Source organism: Cupressus sempervirens, chromosome 6, assembly GCF_028749045.1.
Source record: "Cupressus sempervirens isolate cs-2001-9-10 chromosome 6, ASM2874904v1, whole genome shotgun sequence".
Lineage (NCBI taxonomy): Eukaryota > Viridiplantae > Streptophyta > Pinopsida > Cupressales > Cupressaceae > Cupressus > Cupressus sempervirens.
The window spans coordinates 306,261,412-306,271,071 of NC_143123.1; the positions used below are offsets into that span (position 1 = coordinate 306,261,412).

The 9,660-nt window shown below is 34.8% G+C and overlaps 1 protein-coding gene across 1 annotated transcript; it reads left to right on the forward strand.

Annotated features, from left to right (window-relative positions):
• Positions 1 to 1,104: 1,104 nt before the first annotated feature.
• Positions 1,105 to 4,300, forward strand: LOC149552423 (protein translation factor SUI1 homolog 2-like). Its single transcript, XM_089787975.1, has 4 exons — positions 1,105 to 1,230; positions 3,562 to 3,767; positions 3,855 to 3,908; positions 4,033 to 4,300. The coding sequence occupies exons 1-4, from the start codon at positions 1,197 to 1,199 to the stop codon at positions 4,075 to 4,077; spliced, it is 339 nt and encodes a 112-aa protein (XP_089644101.1). The 5' UTR covers positions 1,105 to 1,196; the 3' UTR covers positions 4,078 to 4,300.
• Positions 4,301 to 9,660: the final 5,360 nt, after the last annotated feature.

Here is a 9,660-nt window from a genome sequence, read left to right on the forward strand (position 1 = left end):
TTTTTGACAAAGCACAAAGAGTAAGTCCAAACTATGAAAACTATATCAAAATTAAGACATTAATATGCCTCATTAGCTTCCATGGGAATAGTACCCCATTTGGACGACCCTTGCCCATCTGCAAGTGTTGTCTACTGTCATGTTCTCAAAACCCTGGTTTCCACCACCTCTCTGCCATCTCTTTTGATTTGTAATAGTTATTTTAATCATTAAAAAAAAGTAAGAAATGTTTTTTCAAATAAATTAAAAGAAATATAATATTGGACATCATTTTCTTAATGTAAATAGATTTTTTGACCACTACAAATGATTTGACAAATTTCTAAAGGTTGTCTTGTGTCTTTTAAAGTAGTTTCATGACGCGAAACAAATTTTCAGAGCAAAAAGTACAAGAGCAATCTCACATTAAATGCCTTACTAATGATACTTCCTATTTTATCTAATTATTAAATTTAAGTCTTAGAAATAAAGAACCCATAAATAAAGCTACCATTCAAACAAAATCAACTCTTACATTATCCAGATTCCTCTTGAAAGCACCATCAATTTTTAGTTTTTTGAACTTTTTAGAAAGAATTTTCCAAAAGAAATTGTCATCATAAAATAATTACATGTAATATCAATTCTACTTTTCTTCTATTATTTGAATGACTATCTTCTCAACAAGAAGATACTAGAAGGATAAAACATTTGAGGTAGAGAAGGAATATATGAAAATTAGTAAAAAATTGTTAAAATTAAATAAAATAACAATAATAAATATAACATTATAAATCTAATTTAACATAAAAATGTGCCACTTGTCTTACATAATTTTTTAATTTTTTTTTTTAAATAAGTAAAAATTTAATAAAATAAATATTATCCTATTACCAATTGGCCTAATGGTACTCCTCTAAAATTAGATATTGAAAGCAATTGAAAGTGGAAGCTAGGTAACTTCCACTCATTCAATGGCCTACTATTTAAAGTAGGGAATAATTGGGTGGAAAATCTGGTCCACACAATTATTAAATAATAGAATAATATTAGATTGCATGTCGGCGTTCTTGGAAGTCACGGTTCCTCCGTATAATAAATCCCCCCCCGCCCTTCCTCCTTCTCAAGCAAATTTGCATTGTTTTTTACCTTGAATCGCGAGGGCTTTGCTTTAATCAGCGTTTGCAGAGGTTAACAGTTCGAGTCAGAAGAGGTTCATGTCAGATCTAGACGTCCAAATCTCCACTTTTGGTAAGTTCTTTCGATTTTCTCTGTCCCCCTTCTGAAACTTTTAGATCTGTTAATTGATATTTTAAATTTGTTGGCGTAATCAACATAAGGTTGTCCCTGACACCGTATCCCGTGAGCGTTATGGTAAATACTGTGTGTTTTTTAATGCCATTTCCATCAACGGCGCCTCATTTCATCTTGAAGCTATATTCCAGGACTTGGGTTTGCCTTTGTTCAATGAATGGGCTCCTCATCTGACCTCAATTGTTTAGGGCACAATCAAAGTTCTACCCAAGACCTGCATCGATCCTTTTCTTTCGTAGGTATGGTTGATCCTCGTGGCCTTATCTGTTGAGCGTATGGTCATGTTATACTCGGCCTCATTAATTCAGAATACAATTAAATTCAGACACAAGACTTTCGCATTCGGCAATGCTTGTATAGGGTAAAGTCAAATCCATCCGGATATCATCCAATACTTGCATCCGAGCTTTTCTATTCGGAGTAGAACCGAATTCACCAGATTGTATTAGATCGGGGTGCAACCAAATCTACTTAAATGCTTGTGATTATGTTATTTATCATGTTGAATTTTCTATCATTTTACCCTTGATCTATTTTCTAGCTCGTCTATTTAGGATATAGTCCAACCCCCTCAAATCTGCCAGCTCTCATTTATTGAGAGTTTCGACAAATTGACCGCTCTGCATGCAGTGGAGAAGCATATATGACTGATTTGAAGTTTACTCGTTGATTCCAATGGGATTGTATTCTTTGATATGTACTTTTTATTCTGTGAGCTTTACGATCAAGCCCACCTGACCTTATCTTTGAAGGTGTAGTTGAGTCCATGGTGCCTATATGTTCAGGGTGCGGTCAGGGTGCTCTCAAATCCACTTGCCCTCATTGATTTAGGGTACTTTCCAATACAGCCGATCTCAACCGTTAGGGGCATTTTCATATTCGATTTACCTCGTCTGGTGAGAGTCCAGACAAATATGTTTCCATTTGACCCATAGGATACGATCTTTAAGGAATTGAATAGTGGCTCAGGATATTTATTCAACGATACTTACCCTGAGAGGTCCGCTAGGTCTTATCCAGTGAGGCGTTAGTCAAATCTATCTGGTTTATCTCTTGAACGCACAATGGAAGTCACCCCACCACCTGTTGATTGATCGCACCTGTAACCCATGTACGATTGCGTCTGGTTTGACAAGGATGATCTACCTAGTTGAAGTGGGGTCATCCCTGTGTGAGTATATTTTATGGTCAAGTATATTTTTTGTCAAATTCATGGTGTAAATAGTTTTCAAGATCTACATTAATTTATCCATTGAGGTACTTGAGCTGAGACTCCTCTGCTCAATGAACTTTTCTGTTGAATGTGGAATTAACCATATGATGACATTTTCCTGCCCTAAACCATTGAGCTCTAGTCCAGTTCATCTAGCTTGGACACACCCTCAAATCATTGATGCTTCAATCAAATCTACTTGGTCCTTCCTATTTAGGATGCAGCTAAATTTACCCCGGGGCATGCACCTGATACACTTATGTCGCCTCTGGGATTACTGGGTGAAGTCTGTGAGATTGGATATTATTAGTCAATGATATTGATCCTACTTATTTCACCTCAAGACTTCTGCTTGGCCTCGTCCATTTGGTTCTCTACGTTAAAAGCTTCCATATTACATTTGAGACCAATGTATCTGCTTGGTTGACATGGTGTAACCTGGTTTGAACATGCGCCCCACAATTTATAATTTTTTTCATTCAAATTCTCTTAATATAACACAAAGACATCCACCTGTACTTATCCATTAAGGTTGCCTCAATTCGTCATCCATCATCTGTTGAGGGCACAATCAGATCCTTCCATGATTGCATCTGTGCTCACCTGGAGAGGAAGAATATTTGCACGAGCTAAAAAATTGTTTCAAAATCTTAAGAGATACACGGAAATCTATCATTATAATTAATCACACAATGGGTGTTTTCAAAGGCAAGGCGAACAGGGTGTGGACCATATCCTGTTTAATAAATTCAGAGTTCTTCAATAATGGGGCAACCATTTTGGTTATGCTCTGTATTTTCATTATCATGACCTGCTTTGAGGACTGTTATTGGTTTGGTAATTAATTTTGAAATAGTACATCAACGAACTCATTTAAATATTAAATGGCATTCCAATTTTCAAGTATCATGGATGATGGGCCAAAATTGAGTTTAACTATATTATTAACATTTCTTGTAAAGTTTTTAGTATTTTACAAAGTTTGCTAATATATTTGCTAATAAATCTTTAGCCACATCATTGTACGTTCCTGAATTACTTTTCATCTGTTACAGACCCATTCAAGGAGTCAGAAACAGACGATGTTGGATCGGCTACAAAGGATTATGTACATGTTCGCATACAGCAGCGGAACGGTAGAAAGAGCCTGACTACCATTCAAGGACTTCGAAAGGAATACAATTACAACAAAATTCTCAAAGATTTCAAGAAAGAGTTCTGCTGCAATGGTACTGTAGTACAGGATCCAGAGCTGGGGCAGGTATGGCACAATGATTTCTCTGTCATAGATTGGCACTCTGTAATCTTTTTGTATAGCATTCCTCATTCAAAAGAATCTGTTTTGTAGGTTATCCAGCTTCAAGGTGATCAGAGGAAGAATGCTTCCCAGTTCCTTATCACTGTAAGTTTTTAAATTCTTTTTTTCCTGTTTCTGGTTCTCATTTGTATAAGTACAATGCAAAATTAAGCCCTTGTTGGTTTTTATCGAATGTTTTACTGATTGCTATCTCTAAACTGTTTTGTAGGCTGGTTTGGTGAAGAAGGATAAAATCAAGATCCATGGTTTTTAAGAGTCTCTTTTTAAGTGACAATAAGAAAGATATAAATCTTCTGATTTATAGTGTCTTCTGATTTTTCGCTATATGTTTCAGACTGTATTGGTAATTTTCAATATTTGGAGTCTTTTGGCTCATATTGGGACGGTTAATAGTGGACTTCTGTATTAGTTTCTATAAAGGGCTTGTAATTGGCGTTGGGGCCAAGGTGAATAATTTCAAGTAATGCTTATTTCAATGCTTAATTTCACAAAAAAGATGAATTTTTTTTCTGAAAAAAATCTGTTATCAATGTTGAAAGGCGTGGATATTTTGTTCGACACTTGTCAAATGTGTGTGTCATGGGGTGAAAATTTAGGAATGCTATATACTCACAGTGGATGCAATTTAAGTGTTTTGAAAATAGAATATATGTGTACGGATATTTGAGTCATTACTATGATGGAAGAAATTCAACGCAGTAACGAAAAATTTAAGGTTTATGTTTTTGAATCTCTGACACCAGCTAAGAAATGGTCGTGGATCTAAGATTACAATATTGGAGGAATGCCTTTTTCAAGTCAAAAAATTTTGCTAATAGTTTTTAGCATTGAAAACTTCCATCAAATGTAATCCTTTATCTTCAGCTTTTCAGCATTTATTGGCCTGTGCAGCATAAACAGTTAAATTAGTAATTCATAGTAATGGGAGACTGGTTCTAGTACAAACATAAATTGTGTGACAAGGATTAACTAGTCTCTCTTTCTTCCTTGGTAGGAATTCTCTTCTTGAAAGTACATAATTTTATTAATTTTCTTCTTCAATTGCATGGGACAGGAACGTCTAGTTTTTATCTGGATGTGGCTAGCCTTCATTAAAACTACACATTTGACCAATTTCCAAAGGATCAAAAACATCATGGATTTTTTTTTTGAAAATTTTAGTGTTTGATCTTCATGATATGCATAGTTTGTAATCTAAAACAACAAAAAATTTGAAAAAAATTCCTCCATTTTTGTAAATCTGAAAAAAAAAGTTAGCCTGTACCAATTACTTGCCCAAAATTTTTTGGGCCGATTTATCACACAAGGCTTCCAATTATTCGCAAAAAATTAAGAGTGAGTTAATAGTCTATTTCCCATTACTGCACGCCAACCATGCAATGCACCAATCCATCTTGTCTTTCAATATAGGTCCATCTCAATCCTCCTCCATTGCCTTTTCAGGTTATTCACATTATTATTTTTCATCTCAAGCCTACTCCATTGCCTTTTCAGGTTATTTACCTTTTTCTTTCAGAAATCAACTCTGCAAGGAAGCATGAATTGATCTCATAATTGTGATCTACTTTATCGTAAACTTTTGTACAGACTTCATATACGTAGCCTCAATTTCACGTGTTTCGTCTACGGTGGACTGACCAGCCAGGATATTCTGTGAAGGTGCTTCTATGAATGAATTCCTAAACGAGGTTAAGCACTTTGCTACTCAAATCTATGAAAGAGAAAATTTCACATTTGGGTACTTGTTCACACTATAATGGAGGAAAACAATGAATCTGAAATAGGGCTGTCATCACCTAGGTTGGATGATATTGATAGTTCTAATTTGCTAATTTTTTCTTTATAGGAAAGAATAAAAAATACTTGCCTCCGTGCCATCACTGCTCAAAGTACGTAATTATATCTCTTGTGCATCTGATGTCAAACTAATTTCTTGTAAAAATAGGGTATGTTAGTTCAAAATGTAATTATAATTATTAAAGTAAGGTGAATATATTTGTCTTATAAAATATGAAATTTGTAATAAAACATATTTTTAAAATGATTTATTCTCAATTTTATTAGCTTAAAAAGTCTGATTTGGGGGCCTTCACATGATTTGAGATACAATATGTTAATGGGTCTTATATTGGACATTTGGATTGATTGAGAGTTTTCTATAATAAAAGTATGAGATCACAAAGTCATTTTAAGACAATAAGTTAATGAGAGCCTTATTGGAGATTTGGGTTGATGAATGAGAATTTTCTATGATAAAGTATGAGATCACAAAGTCGAGTCTCCTTTAGCCAATGTGATACTAGAGCATATATGTTATTATTATCATCAGTCAGATAAAAAGGTTTATTAGATGCATTGTAGTTCATAAGATACAATATACTTGTTTATTGTAACTAGAAAATTTTAGAATTTTAAATGTACTATGTTCTAATATCTAGTATAGTTCCTCTATCATTGTTTAAAAACATTATAAAGTAATAAGTCTCATTTCTAACTAAATATAATACCTCACATAATAAAAATATATTTACTTCTCCTTACCTCAAAGGGAGAGGTATGTAGTGAGGTAGGTAGAGAGATAAGTAGGGAGGGAAAGGAGGTAGAGGGGGGAGAGAAATAGAGAGCCTAAAGGGATGGTATGTTAGGGTTAGTATTTATTTAGCATTCATTAAGATTGCCAATAAGGTAGATAAGGGAAGAGAGGTAGGGAGGGTGTGATGGGAGAGAGAAAGAACTAAGAAAGAAAAGAGGAAGGGAGGGAGAGTGAGGGTGAAGAGATTGAGAAAAGTAGAAAAGGAGGAGAGTGTGAGGTGGAGGTAGGAGAGATAGGTGGCATGCTATTGAATATGGAAGAATAGAGGGGGATGAATGTAGGGGAAGAGAGGGAGCAAGAACAAAAGGATAAGTAAATGAGGGAGAAGTGATTTGTGTTATGTACACAAATATGTATATGTATCTATAAGTGTGTGCAAAAAATAAGAAACAAATGCATGAAAACAAAAATTATTTATTATTGATCATACAAACTTAGCTAAACAATATGTTTGAACCTACTCATTGAAATGACCCTCATGCCCATAGTAAAGTTGAGTAATTGCTTTGCACCATGACAATGATAGAAATTCTTATGAATCCATCTCTTGAAAAGTTGATCAAATAATCAATTCTAAGGCATTGGATGGTTGTTTCAAACCCCCAAGTAGCTAAATGGAAGATGAATATGTTTGTTCACAAGGAGACATTTGTTGGTATCTTTAAAGAGTGCAAAACTTGGAAATAACATTACCACATACCAATGTATTTTTTGTATGTTTAGATTATACGATGAATGAAATTACTAACAATGCAACTATATGAATTCCTATTTTAACGACATATTCAAAAACATTATACTGAGATAGAGTAACAATAAATTAAATCAGATTGTTGAAAATCAAATTCCTAAATGGACATAAATCATTGGAACAACATGTTTGCACATTAATTTTTCAAACGTATCAAGAAAGAAACCAATGAAATTCCATTCATGCTATTGTTGAAGGAACTAATGAAAATTGAATGACGTTTCACGATTCATCAAATTGTGCAGCCATGGAAAGTGTGTGCACATGAGACAAAACACTATGCGAAAATCATAGAATGGTCCTTTCTCTAATTCTATTACACCAGAAACTAAATAATTGGACAAGCATAAAAATACAATAAAATCATTGGCTCCATCACTATTCATAAAAATGAAATTCATAAAGGAAACACACACTCCAAGAAACACTACACACGGAATGAGAGCACCAACAACATAATTTATTGCATTAAAAGATCGACCTTTAATACATATTACATATCTACATGTATAAGAAACCCTATCCTTATGGAATTTTTGGATCTAGGGGTTTTCCTTTACAAGAGCATGCTAAAAACACTAAATTATGAAAACTATGTACACACGAACTTCTAATTAGGTGCTAAGTAGGCCTACACTTATTTTTATTCATTACATGGTGCATAAGCCTTACAGTCACTTCATTATTAGCAGGAATTTTTAAAGTCCAAAATCTTAATTTCCAGCATCTGGGTCTTGTTGATTTTTGGCCAAAATAATGTCTAGATAGGCCGCCTTTGAACTTTTTTATGGGTGGACAAATTTATTGAGGATTTGGAAAATATAAAGCTTGATACTTAGCCCTCACTTCCCCATGAAAGTTGTGAATCTCTTTTTGTACTTCTACAAAATCACCCAATTTGGAATCCAACTCCTTTAGTGTCTTCTTGGTTTTAAATATTCGCCAAATGCCATCCTCAGAGGAAACCACTTTAAAAGATGCTCAGAATTGATGTACAACTCTTTCCATTGAGAACAAGTGCATTTTGGAATCATGATAAAAATCTCCAAACTAGTCCCACTATAATATTTATCTATTTCCAACAATTGAGCCGGTCATACCTTGCATCTCTTGGATATCTTCATATAGAGATAACATGAACTTATTACTGACTTGTATCTTCTCAATCCAATCATTGATCATGCCTAGTTCTTCTTTGGTATAAATGTCTATTATCATTATGTATCTCTGCCCTTTTATTGTCTGAAGCACTTAGAGATAATTATTCTAGGTGGATACCTTGTCCATTAACCCAAAATCTTAGTTATTCGTTATCGCTAGCTTCTCTACATTCTTTTATATGCTATGTAATAGATGCATATTTGGCTCTTCTATTTCTACTCCTTTGTCTTCAAAACTGAGATGTTATCTCTTACATGCATCCAAAACTAAATCATCTTGTATGGAGGTCGTAGCTCATTTCGCAGGGGCAACCACTAGAGTAATCTTTGGGTGAGATAGGTCAATGGAACTCGCTACCTCTTTTGTAAATTCTTGCAAAATGTCATTCTACTTAACTTCTGTTGTTCCTCTTCACCTTGGTCCAAAAAAGATGAAACACCTTCTTAAGATCCATGGTTGTCAAAACTTTGGCCATATCTTTAGTGGCCTTCCCCAACATGACCTCTTGCATATAATGATCTTGAGGGCTATGGTTTTGGTATTTGCATGAGGAGGAGGAATGGCTATATGGCCACTAAATCTCGCTACATGTTCTTCATGATAAAAGCTAATTGTTGCAGATTCTCTTAAATGGATATTGTTTGTTTCACTACCTTTGTTAAGATTGTCATTCCCTCCCCAGTAGTCTTTACATATCTCCTCTATAACTTTCTATTTCCCATTTTAGCCATGCTAGAGTAGTGCCCATGCTAGTCCTTTTGTTTTGTTTTTTCTCCATGGGGTCTCCTTTACTCTCGATTGTTCCACCACTAAGGTGGCCTCTATGGTTCTTGGAGGTGAATAGAGTGGTTGTGTTGTAAGAGGAGCTTGCTTTACCTTTACAACCATCTGTCCTTCCTTACGAGCTTTCTTTGTATGATGCACAACATACACCTTATTCTCTATTGTTTGGATCTATTGCTCTGTAATAGGAGGAGTTTCCAAATGTGGAGGAGATATCCCCACTAGACCATATGGGAGTGGAGGTAGTGTAGTCCAATCATTGCCTATTGACTCATAATGCAATGTATCCCTTTTTTTTTTCCTTCCTCCAAATGAGTCCTCATGAGCATGAAGTTGAAGTGAGAAAGATCAAACTAATCTGACCCTCCCCTAGTGTGGACTCAGTCCATCCTTCTTGATCATCGATTCATAGATTCTTTAATTTGGATTGGTTGGTATTGGGCTACTTGGGGTGTTTATGTTGCACTTCTCCTCCTTTCTTCTTTAATGGCCCTGGATGAATGGGTCCTCTTATTCAAAGGAAGATATTTAATCTCATCCTCTTGTCA

Excerpts from the sequence above, each read along its gene's own strand:
- LOC149552423 (XM_089787975.1), top strand. The coding sequence starts at position 1,197 with ATGTCAGATCTAGACGTCCAAATCTCCACTTTTG. Across the intron at positions 3,768-3,854 it reads AGGATCCAGAGCTGGGGCAG|GTTATCCAGCTTCAAGGTGA; the intron begins GTATGGCACAAT and ends TCTGTTTTGTAG. Across the intron at positions 3,909-4,032 it reads CTTCCCAGTTCCTTATCACT|GCTGGTTTGGTGAAGAAGGA; the intron begins GTAAGTTTTTAA and ends ACTGTTTTGTAG.